At 46.8% G+C, this 23,403-nt stretch overlaps 1 protein-coding gene across 2 annotated transcripts in view; it reads right to left on the bottom strand.

Moving 5' to 3' along the window:
• Positions 1-23,403, bottom strand: part of ADARB2 (adenosine deaminase RNA specific B2 (inactive)) — a 400,959-nt gene that overhangs the window by 8,935 nt on the left and 368,621 nt on the right. For both annotated transcript variants that reach the window (XM_019628648.1, XM_019628649.1), the window contains one exon: positions 10,427-10,608. In XM_019628648.1, coding sequence (XP_019484193.1) covers positions 10,427-10,608 — 182 coding nt within the window. The remainder of the gene's footprint in view (positions 1-10,426; positions 10,609-23,403) is intronic.

Raw genomic sequence — 23,403 nt, 5'->3', positions numbered from 1 at the left:
CCAGTTTGTTGGAGAAGCAGAGGTGTGTGGATAGGAAATTGGCTTATGCTGTGACAGTCACTAGAATCACAGATGTTACTCTGTAAACCAAGTTACAAATGTTGATTTCTAACTCTAATAGTTTCAGTAACTACTGTTTGCAGAATGAATAGACTTGTAAGTGCAGCAACAATCTCCTAGCGTCTCCAGGACCAGAGTGGGGACACGTGGGGTTGCAGGAGTCCAAAAACTTAGTTCCGGTTTTGTCTTTGCTCCTAATTTTCTCTGTGACCTTCACCATTCGTTTCCTGACTGTGCTCTTGGATAATGACAACTCTTGTTGAAGGTCAAACAGGACAGATAGGCGCACTTGTGACAGCATCCTGTGCTGCAAATATTATTTTCATTTGAAGGGATGAAAATCAATTCCGGTTTGTTTTGTGATCACCATGTCTTACATCAAAAATATTCCCAGTAGGGTCATAGGGACTTCTCCAGTCTCGTTACAGTCAGGGAGACCTGCTCACCTAACCGTGTCCAGGGAGTGGAGTGACAAACCCAGGAGTAAGGGCCAGAGTCCCTTTCACATCAAGCATGTTTTGTTTCATATGTGTGTTGTTCAGTGGATGCCTTTGTTGGAAACATTATTGTCTGTCAATTTACACTTTGAGCTTCTACTTTGAGGATTATCTCGCTTCTGTCTTCTGCCTGTAAGAAAATCCCCTCCCAAAGCAAGCTGGGGGAATGGGAGTGCACTCTCCCTCCCTCCCTCCTTCCTCTCTCCCTCTCAACCCTATAGAGATAGCACCTTGAATGTTTGCTAAATATTCCTGCCAGTGGTACACTTGTGACATCACTGTCACTAGTGATGACTGCTGATGACACCCAAGGAGACCAACTCAGTTGTGGCAGACTCAGCTGACTCTAACGTGCAAATTTGCTCATATAAAAGAAACATAATTATCTCAGATCGCTTGTGTCAGTCTGCACTCTTCCTGTAGGAAACCCGAGCGAGGGGCTGGGCCACGTGCAGTCAGGAGGCAGTGTCACTATCACAGTGACAGCAGGAGAGTTCTTTCTTATCCAGCACTCACTGGCATTGAGCAAGCAGGACCTGGGGTGGGGGTGGGCCCCAAGAGGCCTTCTTTTCCTAGTTGTGATGAAAAGACCACTGCCAGCATGGGCCACTTTTATTTGCTGTCCCATTTTCCTGTGTTTCAGGATGATTCTTCTTGTTTTCTCCTTGTTTGTGTCACAGTCACGTAGGTAACCTCTCTCTCGCTCTACATCATTTCTAAGGAGCCTTACGCACATATCTGAATGGTCTCATTCACTGTGTATCGATTTTACAATTTTAAATCAATTTCCCTTGTTGGTACCTTGTTGGCGCCTCTGTCCGACTGTAGGCAGGGACCAGTCCACAGACCAGGAGTCGTCTGGTGTTTCCTCCAGGCTGAGGATAGCGGTGCTTCTGAAAGTGTGGAAAGAGCAGCAGGGCTGGGTCTGCTCCTCCCCACACCAATGGCGACCTCAGCAATGCTCGCAGATGGGGCTGATTACAGGAAAACACGTGTGCTCAGGCCGGAAATGAGACCCTAGTCTGTGTTTTATTTGCCTTCCTGCTGGCTGGAGTCCTGCTGGCTGGAATCTTGGGAGCAAGAGAGGCGTGAGCTCCTGGGATCAGTGTCCCCGAAGTAGACATCTAATGACTGAAGATGCAGTCCAGTCTCGAGTACACATCCTCACAGTCACAGATGTTCCTGAGACTCAGTTTCACCACGATCCTCAAGGCCATACACTAGCACATTCTACCAATCCAGCCAACTTCCGAGGGGGAGCAGTGCCCCCTTCCCCCAATCCACAACACTCACTACCTCCTGGGAGTATTCAGAAACCCTAACCACAGAAAGAAGCTGACAGGTCAAGTCTGCAGTTGCCATGGGACCAGTCCTAGCTGAGATTTGGGGATGAGTGTTAAGGTGTGTCTGTTGTGCTGCCAACAAATACACACTTGGAAAATAGCACTGTGCACAGACAACCTTTGTTCAAGGTCATGGGATCTATTTGCAAGTACATATATTGGGGGCCTCATAGTTTTCACTCTGAGGACCACCTCAGCCAAACATTCTGCAACCTGCTTCTTGACATACCAAACGAAAACAAAGAAAAAGAAGACTAACCCGGTCTGAATCCTGGGGCTGGCGGGGGGATAGGGATGGGGGGTGGGGGCTTCCTTAACTGTGGCAGCATTGGCATAATGTTGCATATTTCCATGTGGCTTCTATGTAGACATTTTATACTTGAACATTGTAGCACCGTATTGGTGCCTGAGGCTGCTGTCATCAACTGCTACAAAGTTGGTGAGTTGAAGAAAATAATAGAAATTTATTCCCTCACAGTCCTGGAAGTCAGCAGTCCAATGTCGTGGTGTCACAGGGCTGTGCTCCCTCCAGAGGCTCTAAAGGAGGGTCCTTCCTGCCTCCTCCAGTTCTGCCCCCCCCCCACCCCGGGTCCCTGGGGTTGTAGCTGCATCTCTCCCACCTCTGCCTCTGTCTGCACGTGGCTTCTCCTCTCTCCTTCTCCCCCTCTGTCTCTCTCCCCAAGTCCCTCAGCCTCTCTTATAAAGGACACTTGTGATGGCATGTAGGACCCACTGACATAATCCAGGATAATCTCATCTCAAAATCCTTAACTTTATCCCAGCTGCAAAGGCCCCTTTTTCAAATAAGGTAATTTAGATTTCAGGGGTTAAGATTTGGTATTTGGGGTGGCCATTATTCAGCCTATTAGCATCACTAACTTTGAATTCTGGAACTGGTCTGGAATCAAGTGAGACAACTTTCTGGGGAAGGAGTGATCACACCCTCAGCACCACTCCTTGCAGGAGGACTGGATTTGGAGGGGAGGGGCCGCAGCTGCTTTCAGCCACATCTGGCATCCCTTTTCTCAGAGCCTATGACTCAGGAAGCCCAGTGCTGCTCACTGTTGGGGACAGATGGCTGGTGAGAATATCAGGAATGCCAAGCTCCCACCAGGCACGTAGTGTTTGCCTCAGCACATAGGACCTCATTTTGGAAACTTATTGAGAAAGCCCAACAGAGAGTAAGAGAAAAAGGGTGACCTGAAGGGTGGTGTGAGCTGGTGAAGGGCAGAGCAGACTTTCTTTCAGTGGTTTCTTAGTAATTATTTCAAGTATCTTGGAAAGAACCCTACCTCCTAAACAGCTACTCTATCAGACCTATGGCTTGCAACACAGTGCTGAGAATCTGTGGGGCCTGATACAGACTCAGGGGTGCTGGTCTCTGCTCATGTTGCCACACAAGACGTGCGTTACCCACCTTCTGTGAACACTTAGAGAAGCATATCCTTTCTAAGTAGGTCTGTATGAGAATAAACCAGTCTCCATCAGCCTTTGACACAAATGCTCTGCAGGTGGACTAATTCATGAAGACGGTCGGACGTTTCAGTCACAGGCTTATGACTGTGTTACTAGGAAATGGATGACGTTCAGATATCACTTCTGTGACTGGCTGGCAGAGTGGCCTTTGGTAAGTTAATGAACCCGTTGACTACTGCGATTATCACCACCGCCACCACTTCACTTACTGTTACTGTTACCATGACCTCTGCAGCCACCACCGTTATTTAAGAGCAATGAGCATAAACCCACAATTCAGCCATGAAAATGAGTTTTATCATTGCTCATGTAGCTATTAAAAAATGCCTTACCATGAGAAAATCCTATATATTTTAAAAAGTAGTGTGTAAGAGAGACATTACTGAATTTCTTTAAATAGTGAGTGGGCCTACTATATTTAAAATATAATTCACTTTCCCCAAATTAAATTGACACAAGACATTCAGGAATGTAATTTTTATGTCAAGTGAGGCAGGTCTGTATTGCAGGGTAGCACTGTGTTCAATTTGTGAAGTGAGTGAAGCAGCTTCCAGGTGTGCACAGAATCACAAAGAAAAGAAGGGCCACTTGGGTTTCATAGATGTCCAGACACCTGTGGGAGTCATGCGCACACATGCACACACACATACACACACACTCACATGCATGCACACATATGCATATACACACACAATGCACACATGCATATACATCACAAATCTATGCACATGCATGCATATGCATATAACACACAATGCACACATCAATGCACACACATGTACACACATATACATGCACACACATGCATGTGTGCACACACATCACAAATCTCTGCGGTCAGACAATTAAGTTCACGAACTCATCCTAGAAAAAGTGCTACATATCTCACTGCTGAATATCACTATGCTTACCTTCAAAGTACTCCCCTTGGGAAGCTGTGCACTGATACCAGCACCTAGTCCACCTTTCAAAGTAGTTTTGGAACTCTTTTTCTAGAATGGCCATCAGAGCTGTCATCATATTACCCTTGATGTCCTGAATGTCATCAAAATGTCTTCCTTTCAATATTTCCTTTATCTTCAGGTAAAGAAAGAAGTCATTGGGGGCCAGATCAGGTGAATAGAGAGGATTTTTCAATACAGTTATTTGTTTACTGGCTAAAAACTCCCTCACAGACAGAGCCATGTGAGTTGGTACATTGTCGTGAAGCAAGAGCCATGAATTGTTGGCAAAAAGTTCAGGTCATCTAACTTTTTAAAAAAAACTTTATTGAGGAAGAATGTGTTTTTTTCTTTTTGTTCAGGGAACAATGTGTTTTTTCCAGGACCCATTAGCTCCAAGTCAAGCTGTTGTCCTTCATTCTTAGTTGTGGAGGGCACAGCTCAGCTCCAAGTCCAGTCACTGTTTTTAATCTAGTTGCAGGGAGCTCAGCCCACCATCCCATGTGGGAGTTGAGCAGATAACCTTGTTGTTAAGACCATGCGCTGTCACCAACTGAGCCACCCGGCCACCCCTCATCTAACTTTTTCACGCAGCCTTTTCAGCACTTCCAAATAGTAAACTTGGTTAACTGTTTGTCCAGTTGGTAGAAATTCATAATGAACAATCCCTCTGATATTAAAAAAAGGCTAGCAACAAGTTTGCGAACTTAATTGTCAGACATCATATGCACACACATATGCACATACACATCACATACACAATACACACATGCATGCACACACGTACATCACACAATGCACACGTGCACACGCATGCACACACATCGCAAATCTATGCACACACATACATACACATCACACACAATGCACACATGCATGTACATATGCATTGCACACATCACACGTATGCACACATACCTCACACACACACTCTCCCACCCCTCCCTCTACACACATCCACTTCTAATAAAGAAAGCTAGTGACATTTCAATGTGAACTTAAGGACTGCAGTGACTAAGTACAAAGGCTGAGTTTCTGTCATTTTATTCATTTCCATTATAATCGACATCATCATAATTGGCAGTGGTTTTGTAGCTACTGTCTCATCTTAACGGAGCACATTCCAAGGAAGCTATGTGGTGTGCATTAGGTTCTGGAAATTATGTGTGAGGAGGATGGAGGGTGGCCATGAGCTCTTCCTGCTGAGATGCTGGTGACAAGTCTGCTGGGTTCCTGCCAGCCCCAGGGGAGCACACCGTATGAGAGAAAATGGGGCCATTACAGGTTTTCCTTGCTTTCCCTCATCTGCCAGGCTGCTGCACTGGTGGCCCAGACAGTTGAATGCCAGTGCAGGGGGCATGTGCCATGCCAGCTGCCGGCCACACCATGACTGCTGCTCTGTGAAAGGCTCTGTCGCCAGCGTGGGAGGCTGGGTTTGTCTTCTCTAAGGAGAGTTTCCACACTACTTTTCAGGGACTTCCTTCCTAGAGCCAACAGGACCGTGACCTTATTTGGATGATAAATGACTGTGGTTTGTGTTCCTCCTAGTGTGAGAGGCGTGGGCTCACAGGACATTCCCAAAGATGTGACATTTCTTCCATGGCAGGAAAAAATGTGAATATTTCATTTTATCACTTGATAATGCCATGGCTATTGGTTCTTGTAAGGACTGTTATTATTTCAAAAGGTATGAGATAAAGGGACTTTGGCAAGATATCATCAGTTTTGCTTCAAATTACATATATCTCACTGCTGTAGTATCCCAAGTGTATTAATAAGTCAGGTTTTTTACTGAATAAAAATGTGGATGATTTTCATGTGTTTTTGTTCTCATTACCCATCTGGAATCATTTCTTTCCTGTCAAATAACACACGTAGTGTCTCCTTCAGTGCAAGTTGGCTGGAGTTGAGTCAGCTATGCTCTGTCTGGAATGTTGTCTCACCTTCACTTTTAAAGGATGCTTTTACTGGGTTAGATTTGTAGGTTGAGGTTAATTTTCGATCAGCATTTTAAAGATATTGTTTCCTTCATTTTGGTCTTCCAAGCATCAGCTAGCCATCCGATTTAGCTACTTGGAAGTTGATCTCTCTTTTATTTTCTGACTGCTTTTTAGATTTCCTGTTTGTCTTTTTTTTTTATCATCATTTTTACTGCTGAGGGGAGGATTTTAAAAAGTTCTTCTGGGGGTTAACATGCTTCTTAGATCTGTAGCTTGAAGTGGTGCATCTGTCCTGGAACATTCTTAGTTATTATTATGTCTTTAAATATCGCTCCCACTCCATTCTTCCCTCTTCTTTTAGAACTCTTGTTACATGTATGTTAGACATTCTCACGCTTACCATTTTTTTTGTACTTTTCCTCTGAGATGGTTAATTTTACGTGTCAGCTTGGTGGGGCGGTGGTGCCAGATGCTTGCTCAAACACTAGCTGGACATTGCTGTGAAGGTATTTTTAGTTGGGAGTGACCTTTAAATGAGTAGACCCTGAATAAAGCACATCACTCTCCAATATGCAGATGGGCCTCATCTAATCAGTTGATAGCCCTAGGAGCAAAGACCGAGGTCCCTCTAAGAGGAAGGAATTCTGCCCTGAGACTACCTTTGAATTTTACTGAAATACCAACTCCTGCTAGAGCACCCATCCTGCCGGCCTGCCCTGCAGATTTCAGACTTGCCAGCCCCCATGATCGTGCAAGCCAATCCCTAAAATGAATCTAGCTTCCAGTAGGAAAATGAGCTCCCATCGGATCTCTTCTCTGGAGAACCCTGACAACACACTCTCCATCTGTCTCTGCTGCATTCCAGTTGTGTCCTTCACAGTGACGTTCCAATTTACTCATTCCTTCCTTGGCTGCATTTAACTTTCTATTAAACCTATTTTGTGCTATGCGCACTGTTTTGTTTATTTCTGAAGTTCCCATTTGGTTCTCTTTCCCCTTGAATTCCATCTCTTCCCTACATTTTCCATCTTGTTTTTAAAGTCTCTTTTATCCTGTTGAGTGCGGTTACATGAAAGTCTCTGGAGCTGTGGGTCTGTTTCCATCATCTGTTGTGTTTGCTGCATTTTTTTTAAAGTGGTTTTTTTCTCCTCCCATGCCTGCTTGGTTTTTGTTGTGTGCCAGTGTTGTGTCTGCAAATTTCTGTAGGATTATTTTGCTCTTGTAGTAGGACTATTGTAATCTAAATTTCAGAATGGAGACTGTTTCAGGCTGCTCTGTGAGCCCCCAGGGTCCTGCTTATGTAGGGTTCAGACTGAGTCCTGACTGATGTACCCCCGTACCCAGCTGTAACCCCGCCTGTTTCCTGACCCGACACCCTGACACTCTTCTCCCAGCTCTGCCCTCCACCCTCTTCTCTCTCTGCCCCTCCACACGTTCTTTCTCTCGTCCTCCAGGACTTTGCTCAGAAGTCACCCTCTTAGTGACATCTTTCCTCTCCCTCTGATTACAGTGAGGGTCACTTTTTAATCTCCTCTGCCTTATTTTTCTATAAAGCATTTATATTTGTTTGTTTGTTTGTTTGTCTTCCCCACTGGAATGCAATCACCTTTGGGTATGGATTTTTGACCATCTTATTTACTCCCTGGCTCATCATAAGTAATCAATACATATTTGTTGAATGAATAAATGAACACCTGGATTATGTTGACCAACTTCTTAATGTTTGGATAAATAAAATGTATTGACAATGGAAGTATTTTCCGTAAATCATAAAATTCTCGAGAGCAATGTAAGTTTGATGTTCAATTCTTTTGTGAAACAATTCCTTAAAATCATGGTGGAAATTAAGTGAAACTTAAGTAGTATACAACTATTATTAAAAGAACACCCCAGAAAATGGAAACAAGGTTTTTCTATACTTTTACATTTTTCATAAGCTGTGGACCATCTAATGTGCCTAGGGAGAGCAGTGCTAATCTATGGAAATGTGTTATTAAATAGTCCTTTGTTGAATCTAACTTTTTTTGATCTTCATGCAAAAGATATTGATTGTTTTTAGATTTTTCTAGCAAGATTTGTAATATTTTTCCTCCCATTTTTTTCAAGGGCACAGGAGGATAAGTTCCTGTCAGATATTTTTTTGAAGCTCATGTGTTTTATCTTAAACATTTATGAAAAATTCGTAGGTCATTCCATAATATACCTGTGTTTGTTTAATATACATGAGATTGCAAATTACTATCTGCATAAAAGGAAATGTTTGCTTCTTGCTTCTGCCCACTGGGTTATTTCGCAAGAGGCTATTAATGAGCATCTATTTCAGAACTGTCTCCTGAATCAAAGAGGCTGGAGACCCCATATCAGGTTCTGCAGCTTAGTGTGACGGTATTTTGGAAATTCAGCCTCACACGAAAATGTGGACATAAACAGCAACAGGTCCCCGTCACACGCGCTGCGATTCCCTAAAGGGAGGTGTCCAAATGCCACTGGGAGGTAGTGTCGGGCAGGACTTACAGGGACTGTTGCCCAACGTTTCCATAAGTGTCCCAAGTTTTCTCTGAGAAATTCAGTTGTTCATGAAACACGACATCTGAAAAACCTTCTCATATGCCGGCTAGATGTTTTTACTACTTCAGGAAAGTGTGCAGCGAAGAACGGCAACTGAGGGTCTTGTCTGGTTAGCACCGAGCCTGTGATTTTTGTCACAGGAAATAACCAAACTCCCACATTCAATTCCTAGGGTCCATCTCTCAAGTTTCATTTTCGTTGTCAAGACCTTGCCATGGGCTATAAAATAAGCCTGAGTTTAATCTTCAAGTGGATTAAAGGGTGTTCAACATTAAAAGATACTGTAAAGTGCACCATCAACACAGACTTTCCCCCTTTCTTGTGATTCTTCTTGATGAAGACAAATAAAAATTGAACCTTGAGATTTAAAGCCGAGACAGACCACACCGCCAGCAAGGTCACTTCCAGTGCACTTTACATTTCTCTAAGGAGAGTATTCAAAGCCAGATTTTAATTACTTGCTCTCCCCACTTTGCATCCGGTGGAGCACACAGCGACCAGAGTCGCGTCTGCAGGGCCGCTCTCCGTAGTCAGTGGCCCGCGCGGAAGGGTCCGGGTGCCGGCCCGGAGTCTCACAGCGCCGCGCTGGTCTGGGCGCAGCTGTTCCAGCACACTGTTGGGCTGGACGGACAGGTGTCTTTCCTGAACACTTGCTTGGCTAGTTAAGTGCTTCTCATGAATTCTTTCTTTTGGTTCTCCCTGCCACCGCTCTGGGGCATTGTTATCGCCCTGATTTTATAATTTAGAACCGTTTTATAATCCTGGGAATCAATCTTAGGTCAGCTCAGCCACACGCTAAAAACAGCGCTCTATCTTCCTATTTTCTCTCGCAGGTGATGTGGTCTGAGAGGCAAACCAGCCAGCCTGGGCCCCCACAGCCCGGCCAGGCCGCCCGCCTCGGGCAGGGGCCAGAGGTCGTGTCCCCCCGGCAGCCAAGTGGAGTTCGCAGTCACTTCCCAGGAACCCTCCAGCCATCCTGTCCCGAGGAGGCGTCACCTTCCCAAACCGCTGCTATGCAGAGAACTCCACCACTTCAAGGCCGTGTGACTCCTGATCCTTACAAGTGGCTGTCCCCATTTCAACATGGGGACACTGAGGCTCGGTGGGAGGCTGAGAGCAGGCTGCGAGGCTGTGCTAGAGCCCAGCGCGCACAACTCCGCTGCCTCTGAAACTCCTGCTTCTGCCCGCGAGCGCCACCCTGCCAGCCCTGCCGCTTGCCATGTACGACGCCCTGTGCGGCGCTTCCCCTGCCTCTCGCCCACACGGCCCGCCTTCGGATGCCCCATTGGACACGCGCACGGTTGCGAGCGTTTTATTTTCACAGGGCACTGTGGCCACTGCAGTGTAAGTAGCACCGTGATGCGCCAATGTGAGGCATCCTATCTACAGTCACTGGTGAAAACGTGGCCTCTTCCTACGTTCACAGATGCACTGTGACATTCCTCTTTTTTGAAGGTGTGCGTTGCTGTAAATCTGCTCCTATCTCTGAAATAGCCTTCGGCCAAAATGGGTATCATCTGCCCTGTTTGTTCCCTTTGAGGCCTGCCAGGGCTAGCCTGCGGACGGGAGGGGTGTGTGTCTTTGGGGACGAGTTGTCTTACCGCTGAGGAGGGGCCGGTTGTGCCGGTACGAGGTGGGCAGCTGGCCGATGTCCTCGGTCCGGTGGCTCATCACCCGGGAGAGGTGGCCAGTGTGGTGCAGACTCCCCACGACGATGCTGTGCAGGTATACGGGCTCGATGAAGTGGCAGAGGAGGGCTCCCTGCAGGCCCAGCACGTTCCACCTGCAGGGAGAGGCAGGGGTCAGCCAGGACTGGAGGGGTCCCTAGCTGCTTGGGTCCCCCCACCGGACAGGCTTCAGCTGCACCTGTTGTGCAAGATGCCCGCTCTGCTCCCAAGGGGTCGCTGTCGCCACTGGGCAGGCGACAGAGCCATGGGCTTTGGCCTTGTGGCCACTACGAGCCCCCTAACTGCCGGGGACTGGGTCTGGTATGACGGTGGCTCTGCATTTTAGTGAGCATGGCCTCCTTTCTGGAAATGAATTGTTAGATGGGCTGGAAGCTACATAGTTTCCAAGGGACTTACAACTGGATGAAAAAAAAGTCACTATGTCCCCACAGTAAATCTGCATTTTTCTTTTTATTAGCTGGGAAATATCAGAAATGGAATCTGTTTACTTCAGTGTAAGGACAACGCCCCCTTTCCTCCCTCTGTCCCCAGCAGTGAGCAGGACCTAAGGTGTTGGAGTGAAATGACATTAATAAGTGACTATGTTCTGCTCTGGGATGGTTTTAATGTGAGATGCCCAATCAGAGGTGAAGAGCGAGCCCATTTTCTCTAAAATAAATAAACTCTGGCTGAGTGTTTTTGCTTCTCCAAGCACAGATGACAGAAGCATTTTAAGATTCCCCCCTCACTTTGGGAGGCACAGGTTACGCGGAGCTGATGTGCAAGGCGGCATTCTGTGGTTTACACTCTGACGAGCGTGTTTAAAATCCAGCCGCCATCAGCAGCAAGCATCACACAGCTCATTTCTTACATCATTGTTCTTTTCATTAATTAACATTTCTTCACGTTAGAGAGGTTATTGCGGTGCCTCCGTCGGCACATTCCTCTTCATGATTAATAAGGACTCATTACATTTCTCTTTCCTGAAGCAGTCAATTAACACAGAACCCTTTCCATTAATTACCGAGTGCTGAAACCAGCGTGCCCTACCTGGAGAGCAGTCTGCTTCCAGAATTTGTGACACCAATTGCTTTAAAAAGTTCTCTTTAAATTTTATTCCAAAAACATGAGCAATTTAGCTGGCGATATTAATCTGCCTCAAGAGCATCGTGGGGAATGAGGAGCATCTTTTAATCTCATGCAAGAAAAAGCAGCCATCTGGCCTGCGAGGCCCGCATGTCTCCCCTGCCCCCTGCGGAGACGCGGTCATTAAGGTAATGTGTTCATCTACATAAAGCTCGAATGGAATATAAAAGGTAATATTTATATACAAACAGTTCAGTCCTACAATTTAAGCAGTCGTTGACTTCATGAAACATTTACTTTATCAGATTGGCACAACTTCACTTACAAGAAAATAACGGTGGTCACTTCTGTAAGTCCCATCATTTGTCTCAGAAAGAAAGGAGCGGGCGTCCTTTGCATGTTGGTAGTTTTGCCAGAGACTACATGGCAGAAAGTTTGGGAGGAGCAGACATTCCTGAAGGCAACACAGTACTTACCACACATCTTGGGGACCCTTAACATGGCAGTATCCTTTCTCCCCAGCCTCTATTTTCACCTGGATACTACACTCTGATGTGCAACCTGGGCTCTGGGAGGAGAATTACCGGAATCCCGGTGATGAGTTTGTGGTGTCCAAGCTATTTCTTGATGGAATGACTTGGATGGTTCTGAGTGGGTAAATCGAAGACCAGAATTTCTGAGCAGTACCAAGGACAGACCAAAAAGTGAGGAAAAATTCAACCAAGTCACCTTCACTTAGTGTTCTGCTCTTTATATCTGAGGAGGCTGGGAAGGTATGCCAAAGAAAAAAAGAATATGTTTTCTGGTAAGTTTATTTCACTAGAAAAGTTCTGCATTTTTTAAGTGTATACTTTACTTTTGACCAAAATATAGGCTTTCTGGCATTTGTATGTATTGATGAGAGCAGTGGGTCTTGCAGCAAAGGGCCTAGTGGAGCAAATTACCAGTTATATGTGAAGAGATGCCTTCTATGGTGAAGGGATGCAGACAACCTCAGTGGGTGTCATTATTTCTCAGATACTTAGGGAAGTCTTAACTCTTCTTATCAGTTAAAAGCAGGGAAATTGACGGAAGCACTTTCTGAAATAAGCCACATCTTGAGCAATAAAATGAATTTTCTAAAAGACATATCACTGTGCATTAGGCCCTTTGCGTATTGGCTTTCAACAAAACTGGGACATGTTTGGGTGGTTCTGATTCTACAGGATTGTCTAAAGACAAATAACTTCTCTATCTGGTTTCTGCCTAATAACCTTTACAATAAAGAGAAAATCAACCTTCTCCTTGCCTGGCTGTAGGAGTTTAAACTTCCTCAGCTAACACGAACAATAAAAACAAATGTCTTCCTGAATAGAAACTGGAGAGTTTTCAGCATTCAGGATCGAATGGGAAAATACCTCTCCTTTTGTTCCAACAGCTGATATTACTGTGATGTTGACAGAGAAAAAAAAATCCATGTCTAGTTTTCAATATAGATAATCCCTATATAAATATATTTTTATCTGTTTGTCAATCATTGAAATACCAAAGATAAGTGAGGGAGAGATCTTTGGGAAACCCTGCCTTTCTGTAACCAAGAGAAGCAATCTCCTCACTCAGTTCAAACGTTGGCCTCCAGGGGTCAGTGGAAACATCTCATGTGGGTCCTTCCTCAGCCTGTCACTGCCCACATGCGCCTGGGACACAGAACAGCGGTCACTGTTGCGCGTCTTGAGCAGTTGTTGTGCCTACTTATGGTTTCTGCTACCTTGACGTGGCTCCGGAATGAGATGGAACTCTAAAATTACAGTGAAGTCTGGTGCATCCTTTTAGTACCATCAAAAATATAGACTTACTTGTCATAAGAACAGACACACAGATAAGTAGAACAGAATGGAAACCCCAGAAGTAAACTCTGACAAACAAGATAAGGACCTGTGTTCAGCAAGGACTCAAGCATTGCCACACAGCAATAGTGTGGATTCCAACTTTGGTCCCATTGGGCTCATCTGGGGCTGTTGGGAATCTCCTGCAGCTGGGTCCCCCCAAGACTCTGACAGGAGCGCTGTGTGGGCAGCAGCTTTCCCAGTGCCCCCAGGTGATTCCCAGCTGGGGCTGAGACTTCAGTGAAGCAGGCAACACAGACTTTGGAGTCAGAAACTCAGGTGAAACCCGAGTCCTGACAGCAGTTGGCTGGGTTACCCTTGACAGCTCCCTGCTCCTCTGAGCAGCAGCCTACAGCAGGTCCTGAGACCCAGGGGTGGGGCCCGCAAGGGCAGTGCTAGCAACCCTGCCAGGTGACTCTGATGGTCTCCCTGCCCATATGGCCATATAGCAATATAACGTCTCCATTAACCAAGTCTCCGTCAATAGTAATATAACATCTCCAATTGTGACAGTCACAGACTGGGGGTTGAAACTGTCCCCCTCCACACCCTCCGCCACCCCAATCTCACAGTTTCTCCCTCCCACTTGCTTGGACCAGGACAGGCAATAGTGCCAAGGGAGGGGCATTTCTGCTCAAGGGCCCATCCCATTTCCAGCTTCCTGATATCTTCCCCTGAGCCTTGCTAAGCAAAAGAGAAGACCAGTAACTAACCTTCTCACTCACTGACATCACTGCTAGAAATTCATCCACAGATAGACACTAAAAGGCCAGGATATCTGTGCAAGCAGTCACGAGAGGACTGTTTGCAATTGCAAAGCAAACTGAACAAAACAAAAACTGGAAATCTCATTGCCTCTTAGTAAGGAATGGTTCAGTAAATTATGGAGCATTCACAGAAAGAATAGAGATAGGACTGCCCACAGCCTGCCTGACCTCGGGGCGGGGGGGGGCATGTGTTACTGGTGTTCCCAGGTGCCCCACCCCACCCGCCTGACCTCCTGGCTGCACCTTCTCTTGGCTGGACTAACCTTCATCCCTTGGGCGCCTCTCCCCACTCCCTTTGTGGGCTATGAACTGGCCAAGTTAGGGGACTTGCCGTTGCCATAGAAACCATGCATGTTATTTGATATGTTATCGCCCAGCCCTCACTCATGCTGCCACCTCCGCTATCGCCTCGTCTTGGGTCCTAGCAACAGCACTGTGAAGGCTCCTCAGTAGTCCATGAACAGAACCTCTGGCTGCTGGTCCACACCCATCTACTAGCCATGAGAGAGTGTGTCATCCTGAAAGTGAGTCCTCCAGCCCCAGGGAGCAACCATGTGGTGCTAAGACGTAGCAACCCCAACCAGCTTTGCACACACAGGTTTGCAGCAAAACAAATGACTTGTTTCAGGCCACGGAGCTTTGGGGTGGCTTGTTACACATAGCAGATGCCTGGTGTGGGGCCCATTACATTTCGGAGCTGACCTATGGCAACCAGGAACTCCTCAGGAAGTCCTATATGTCATGGCAATAAAGCCACCTGAACAATACAGTCTTTCCGTGCTGTTGGTATTGATAGCAGGAGTGGGGGATGGGCTCCTTGGAAACACCACTGGTTATTGTGCTGGTGGTCAGTGGGGCCAGAACGCTGTTGTGCCACTTCAGGCTATTTCTGGCTGAAAGACATTACTTCCACTTCACATGGTGTCTCATTTCTCTTCTCTAAAACCTACCTGTAAAATGTCCCCTCTCTTGACACGACATCTCTGGGTAAGTCTATGCCCCAACGCCCTGGTAACCCGTAAGTGTCCTAGGAGGACCAACAGCATCACTCATGACTTGATGGTTCCCAATTGTGTCTGGTTCTCAGGTCCTGACAGTTCTACCTTGTCCCAGCCTCCTTCATGGGGTGGTGGCTGTGGGACCAAATCTAGTACAGAGAGCTCTTCCGGTCGCCGAGTGGTGGTCTGCAGAAGGGCTTCCCACAGGACCCGTTCCAGAGCCCTGGGCCCTTAACCCATCCTCAGAGGTGCTGCATTGGGCTTCTTGGTGCCTAGGGACAAACTACCTACCCTAAGGGACACAATTTTATCCCTTTTGTGAATTCAGAAGCCGTGGGAGAAAGCTCTGACCTGCATGTGCGCCACACAGGCTCCTGCTCCAGCTGTTTCTTCTCCTTCTTGGTGACCTCAGCATCGCAGTCCCCACCTCGGCCAGCTGACATCCACGCCATTCAGGAACCATCTGTGCGTTATCTTACATTGGCATTTAGCCCACTCTTGTTTCCTGTTAATGTTCGTGTCGTCTCATTCATCTAACTAAGTTTTTAGTTTTTGTTCTGCAGAAATGGTGCCTCTCAGCCTTTGCCAGTGGGGTGGTTGGTGTGCGGTGGTTGGTCGTTGGTGATGATGGGCCGTGGGCAGTGGTTGGTGAGCAGTAATTGGTGGTTGGTGGGCAGTGGGCCAGAGGCTGAGGGCCATGGGCGGCTGCCTCAGACCTGGGTTCACTTTGAGGTGGTGTGGCGGGGTAACACAGAGCGTTATTGATTGTTACTACTACTTTTATATTGGATCAATATTATTGAATTTATTGCTCACTGTTTTCATCACTAGAGATAGTATGAGATTTAACGTACAAGTTATAATAAGATTACCACAGTCTTTGGTAAAGAAAGTATAAAAGGCATATTATTAAACAAGCTGTGAAAATTTGAGGCTGGGTGTTTGGGAAGAAAGCTGTTTTTGAAGGACCTGAATGTTGAGACTGGAAAAACAAACACCTGCATCTCAGGAGAGCTGCAACACTTCAAAGATAAGGTGGCTGCGGGCAGACCCAGGAGGAAGGGTATCAGGGTCTCCGCTGGTGGGCTGGTGGCAGAGAGGACAAGCTCACCTTGAGGACAGTGAACAGTAGTCTGTATTGTCAGGAAAAGCTCCCTCTTCACAGCCTGAAACCCAAGTCCAGGAGCCAGACACTGCCTTAGTCCCCAGAGAGCAGCTGTAATTTTTTACAGTTCATTTTTATGGAGAAAGTTTTAATCTGCTCATTTAAAGACCCATTGTGATCAATAATCAAGCTCAGGTACTTAAAATTAGAAACCATATCTAAAGGAACATTAGTTCCAGAAGGTTTGGATTTTTATATGCCACTCAACTTTTGATTCTTAGAGACAAAAGCAAAAATCTCCTGTGTGTTTTCCCCCAGTCTTTGGGAGACTGGTGTTTGCCCGTCAGCGAGAGCGCAGCCTTAGCTGTGATGAGATGTTCATTGTCATGTGTCCCTGTCGCATGGAGGCGAAGGACTCAGTCTGTTGTGCCCTTTTGAGCTGAAGTTTTTTTGGTGTGTCACCCAGTCAAACTTATGGTTTTGAAGGTCAGTTTTCATTGACGTGGTGGCACAACCCACTTGCTGCAGTTTCGTTCCATTTCACCAGGTGATGTTAATGATGGCTTTTTAGAAGTAGATTTCACTCAGGCTGTTTCTGGTTCTATCATTTCCCAAAGACCAAGTGGGTTGGGCTAAGTGAGTAATATCTCTTACCTGGGGCTGTTGTAGAAATCCACCACAAACTGGGTGGCTTAAAACAATGGAAATTTATTCTCCCCCAGCTCCTAAGACCATGAGTCTGAAATCAAGGTGTTGGCAGGGCCATGCTCCCTCCAGAGACCCCGGGAGAATCTGTGCCAGGCTTCTTTTCTCATCTGCCCGTGGTTGTGGCCGTCCTTGGCATTCCTTGGCTTGTGGACACATGACTCCAGTCTCTGCCTCCATCTCCACTTGACCTTCCCATTGTGTGTCTGTCCCAAATGCCCTCTGCCCCTCTTACAAGGTACATGTAGTTGCATTGAGAGCCCACCTGAATAACCTAGGATAAGCACCTCCTCTCACCATCCTTAACTTAGTCCCACCTTCATATTCACTCTTCCAACATATAAGGTCATAGCACAGGTTCAGGTTGTGAGGACATGGACATATCTTTTTGGGAGCCATCATTCAGCCAGCACACCTGCCACATCTCTTGTTTATGAGAGCCCACTGTTTACCCTCCACCCTGGGCTCCTTACTGTGCTGTGGGGAGTATGTTCCAAGTACGTACTCAGGGATTTGAGAAAAAGCTATCACAAAGATATCAAAGCTATATACAAAGCTATATACAAAGATATCACGGAAATGTTACTCACAGGAGTGACCATTGGGGAACATTCCAGATATCCAGCCACAGGGAAGTATGCTGAGGGCATAACTATGAGACACAATGTTACACACAATGTTATTAACACAACATGAGACACGGTGTTACACACAATGTTTAGACACAACATGAGACATGATGTTACACATGATGTTACACATAATGTTACAGACACAATGTGAAACACGATGTTACAATTGTTTAGACATAACATGAGACAGGATGCTACACACAATGTTTAGATACAACATGAGACATGATGTTACATAAAATGCTATAGACACAACATGAAATACAATGTTATAGACACAACATGAGGCACTATGTTACACACGCATTAAAGTGCTCTCATTTTAAAAGAAGCCATGATTGTAGTGTTAAGTAATGGCTTGTGAGTAAACTGCTATAAGAGGCAAAACCCCTATGGCAATAAAAAAAGGCGCGTTCAGGAAAAAAGATGAATGCAAATCAGCAAAAGCTGACTGCTGTTTTCTGACTACCAGGATATTGGCTGCATGGTTACTTTCTACTTTTCATCTTTTCCTCGTTTTTCTTTATTGTGTTTTATTCTTTACAGGGGGCTTGTCCAATCTGCAATGCCCCCCGCTTTGAGCTGGTTCTCCAGGAGCAGGAGTGTGATGAGCTGATTTCCTAACACTGTCTCGGTTGCCCCCTTCACCGGATCAGCTTCAGGGGCGCAGACGGTTGTCTGTGGCCATGTGGACTTTGTGGTCTTGTTTAGTTTTCGGTGCAAAACCAGTTTACCCACAAGGATTACTCTCTCTCTGCCTGGAACTTGGAACTGGCTTGTTTTCTTCAAGGTGATGTGCTCCAGGGATTTAAGTAACATTTTTTTTTTAACCAAAATCTAGAAAGGAGAAGTTTTTCACTTTAAAATGAAATAACCTCATAGTCTAAGAATTTTTCTGGTAATTCCAATGATTGTCCCAAACAAAGAAATCAGATTTCTGTTTTGATATTTAATATCAAAATTATTTTTAAAGGAAAGAAAACTTAGCGAGTGTATCCCTGCTTCAAGCCTCGGGGGTGTTTTTCCCATTGAAGAGGGAGAAAGAGCTCTCGCTGATACCCAGGATTTTCTGTCCGCATCTGATTGCAGGATTGGGCGTTCAGGCTCTGGGTGGCAGTCTGTCAGACACCTCCAACCTCCCACTGCCCGGTGACATCCCAGGCACTGCTTCCCTGAGTTGCTGAGGGTGACGTCACTCGGGTGCCTGGGGATCCACCTGCATTCTGGCTGAGGCCATCAAGAAAGCAGACACCATTAGCTGTGCCGACTAGTGGACACACCTGGCCCATCACACAGGTCTCCCTGAGCCTCAGGTCCCATGTCTTCGAAACTGGGCAGAAGGCTGGACAACAATCACATCAGCAGAACAGCAGCCCTCTTCACCTTGGAGAGTCACCTTGAGTACTGGACTTACCTGGAGAAATGCAAACATTGTGCAAAGTTTGCATCTGTAGGTGCAGCCGCCGTCCACCCTCAGGGTGTCCTGGGTCGGGCGCCAGTGAGCACTTGGCCTGTGCGGTTCCTTCTCACTCTCCTATGTTGCCAGGCGCCACCCCTCCATGTCTCAGTCCACGAAAGCTCTGCCCTCCCTCTCTGTGATCACTTGCAGCCCCTGAGATGCAGAAATCTCCACCAAAGGGAACCTTGCAGTCCTTCTGCCAGATGAGGGCCAGCCTTTCCTGTGTCCTCTGCAGAGTAGGTTATCTCGTCCCCGTCCTCCATCAGCCCATTTCGACTGTCATAGGTGACAGGCCAGTGCAGCCCTACCTTCCAGAGAAGGTGCTCTGACCTGCATATTTACTGGTGGGAAGGCTCTCATTTTCCCAAGTCACTTGTTGGGGCACATGGCTGGCCTTCATGTGTGGCTCTCAGGTTGGTCTCTGTGAGGCGCACCCATGTTCCTGAATTTCCCTTATGTTTCAGGATGGTTGTGTGAGAGTCAGGTCCAAGTGTATCTGCCCAGGCCCTGCAGTATGTTCCAGAGCCTCGGGGAAGGCACAGGAGTGCACAGGACACAGGCTGTCTCTCACAGTGTGCCATCTGTTAGGGGGACCGGATGTAAACCAGGGGAACAGCTACAGCAGATGAGATTCTTATCAGGGGAAAATGGTCTTTTGGGCCAATGATGTGTAATCAGTGAGGTTCTTAGTATACAGAGGCAGGTGGGTCCCTGCACAGGACAGGGGCCTGCCCTTAGAAGTGCAGCGCTTCCCTCCACGTGTGGCTGAATGTTGGTCATTGAGAGGGGCCGCAGCCAAGACAACATTTCAAATGGGTTGGGGTGGGGGGTGGGGACAGGCCTAGTGACAGCTCAGGATTATCCTGAATGGGGAAGAAAGCTGCTTCTGGACAGAAGCAAGTATGCAAGAATGTCCCATCTGCTCACACGGGCTGACCCTCTTACTTATGACAGAGAGAAACCCGTTCATGAAGTGACTGCCCAAGAGATGTAAAGGTCTTGTGAAAAAGCCCTGTGACACTGAGGCTCAGGGGACTGACTCTCTTTCTGATAGGGCTCTCACCTTGATAAAGAATGGGGACAGAGATGAACCCCATCTGTAAAGCCTGTCTGCCTTTTCTGTCACACCCAATGCCTCTGCAGACCCTTGACTGTTAGTTACCTTGGGTTACAGAGAACATGGCATCAATGTAGAGAGGACCAAGGAAAGGCTAATTGGAAACATTAGATGATATGTAAGGAAACGTGAAAAATTAGCCTATTGATGGAACTCTAGGAAGTGTCTTCACAATGTTTTATGGCTCATTTTAAACCACTGTAACAATTTCAGGGTTTCTATAACATGCTTTACTGTAAAACTGTCTTACCACTGACATTGTAAAATGATACCAATTGTTATTCATGGAGTTCCATACTCAGAAGAATGCCTGCTGTGCTGTAATTTATATGATTACTTAGGAATTATTGATCCAAACAGTGAGACCTGTGCATTACTTCTGATCTGTAGGTGGGAAATGGAGCTGTGCTGACTGCTGGGTCTTTTGATGTAACTGGATCCAGTTCATTTTTCACTGGCGTCAAAGGGGGTTTGCAAAGAACATTACAAATGTGTCTAGTGGATGCACCGTCTCTACCTTAATTAAAGCTACAATCTTACTCATTTATTTTCATCTTAATGCAGAAACGTCACATGAAATAGGTGATGAAAGCAGTCAGCCTGACATTTCTGCTTCATGGCTGCTCAGATAACACTGCATTTGTTAAGGAAGAAATTTCTATACTACTAAATACATGTGACTGTGAGCACCAGGCAGCATGTGGGGTTAAGACCCCGGGCTACTCCCTGGGAAAGACAGTCAGCAGTGGTAGTTGGCTATGGACAGCCCTGATATTGGTGGGCAGACACATGACTTTTTAGCTTTGGCAATTGAGAAGGGCAGACAATAGGGTGTTGGCAGAGGACACCATTTTCATCTTTCCAAAGTCTTCTGCATGGGGCCCTGGGAGGGTGCTGTTTCCAGGTGAGACTCCATGGGCCATACCATTCACATTTCACACCACAGCCATCCTGACAAGCTGGGTTTTGTTCACCCAGCTTTTCTTGGTCCCGACCACAGGACAGGGTTCCTCTCACCCAAGGGGCACAGAGAAGTACAGCATTTGATGTCTTACTCAGGTGGTTGGAAGTGACACATGGCCTCTGTCTTCCCTGGTAATCACCCACAGTGACCAGGACAGGTCTCATTTCCACACACTCACCAACAGGTGAGTTGTGTTCCCAACAGCTAGTGTCATGGTGGCAGCAAGGACAGCTCGGGGAGTCAGCCCCTGCGGGATCTGTCTCCACGGTCATACACCCCCTTCCTGCTTAATAAAGCGGGGCTGACACTGGCTGTGACACGTCACTGTGGCCCTGTGTCAGGAGAGCCGTTCATCCACCTATCTCCTGTCCACCTCCACTGCTCATCATTTGCTTGTTAGCATCCATTGTGCCTGTGTGTGCTGGCACTGCTGGCATGTGTGATGCCAAGCTCGCTGGGAGGGAGAAATTCTCAGAACCCAGATGCAGTCGTCAGCAAGATGAGCAGGGGTGGGTGTGGGGGGGGCGAGAGGCAGCTGCACGCGGCTCACAGTGTGGGGGGTGGTAAGGCAGGGGTGTCCACTGCGACCTGAGCCTCTCCTCTCGGAGGTCAAGCACTGGGGCCAGTCTCAGGGCAGGGAATTTGAAGGCGTGGCATGTCCTAGGGGACTGGGAGGAGGGCAGTGACTCCTTGTTAGCCTCAATGAATGCAACGTCGCAAGTGGTGCAGACGGAGGCCAGGTGCTCATGGAGAGAGAGGCTGGGTGAGCATGGACAGTGCCCTCAGGAGTGCTGGGTCAGAAGGGAAGTCATAAGCACAGGCCCAGCAGTATGCTGGACTTGAATATGTTTGAGGATGAGAAAGGCGAGCTGATAAGATGAACAGGCAGTTTCAGGTAGAGATAGGACGACAGGGAGGTGGGCGGAGGTGTGTGATGGGGATGGTCCCGGACGGGATGAGGCACAGATGGAGCTGGAGATTAGGTGCAGGACAGCAGATGGTGGCTCATGATGGTGCAGGGAAAGCTGCAGGCGGCTTTTCCCTCCTGGCTTTTTTCCCCAGAGCTAGGATGCGCGCACTCTGGACACCATTCCTGAGAGGTCATGGCTATTGTCTCGAGTCTGTGAGTGTGAAGGGGGTCTCATGTGTTCAGTCCTGCTGGCCCCCATTCCCTGCCCTCACACACCCCGAGTCTGGGCTCCTGACCCATGACTTCACTGCCTTCCAAAAGACACAACAGTTAGCAGAGCCGGCCTGAGATAGTTACCTGCAGTGTGTGCACACATGTGTGAGCCCTCTCATGACACTAATGTTTGGTGGCAGGCCGGTAACAATCGGCTTTCAGAAAAAGACACTGATTTGTAGCTTTTGCCAATTTCCATGGTGTAAATACCATCCTTGTGGCCTGTTTCAAGTGACAAGTGTGAAGTCACTGAGCATGGATTTGGGTTGAGATGAGCAGTAGTGGGCATGTCACCCTGGGGACACATGTTCATAACTCCAAGAGAAAAAATAATAGTAAGATAATTAGTAAGATATTTAGGAAGTGCTGCCTTTGTTTCACTATAACTCATTCAGTTGTAAGTTTATGCAGTTTACTTTTAAAATAACGGCTGTGTTTAACAATTGGCTTTCAAAACTGCTTGAAAACAACCAGCTCTCATGGACCGATCTGGCTACAGCACACGCTATGCTGGGACAATACATGCTGGTTATATGAGGTATGACAATTAAGTTCGCAAACTCAACCTAGAAAAAGTGCTACATAGCTTGCTGCTGAATATCACTATGGTCATCTTCAAAGAACTCCCCTTGGGAAGCTATGCATCGATGCCAGTGACTAGTCTACTCTCCAAAGCAATTTTGAAACTCTTTCTGGAATGGCCATTAGGGCTGTCATCGTATTACCTTTGATGTCCTGAATGTCATAAAAATGTCTTCCTTTCAATATTTCCTTTATCTTCGGGTAACAAAAGAATTCATTGGAGGTCAGATCAGATGAGTAGGGACGGTGTTCCGATACAGTTATTTGTTTACTGGCTAAAAACTCCCTCACAGACAGTGCCGTGTGAGCTGGTGCATTGTTGTGATGCAAGAACCATGAACAGTTGGTGAAAAGTTCAGGTCGCTTTGTCTAACTTTTCCATGGAGTCTTTTCAACACTTCCAAATAGTAAACATGGTTAACTATTTGTCCAGTTGGTACAAATTCAT

This window comes from Hipposideros armiger, unplaced genomic scaffold (genome assembly GCF_001890085.2).
Source record: "Hipposideros armiger isolate ML-2016 unplaced genomic scaffold, ASM189008v1 scaffold_801, whole genome shotgun sequence".
NCBI lineage: Eukaryota > Metazoa > Chordata > Mammalia > Chiroptera > Hipposideridae > Hipposideros > Hipposideros armiger.
This window is presented reverse-complemented; position numbering and strand designations above follow the sequence as displayed.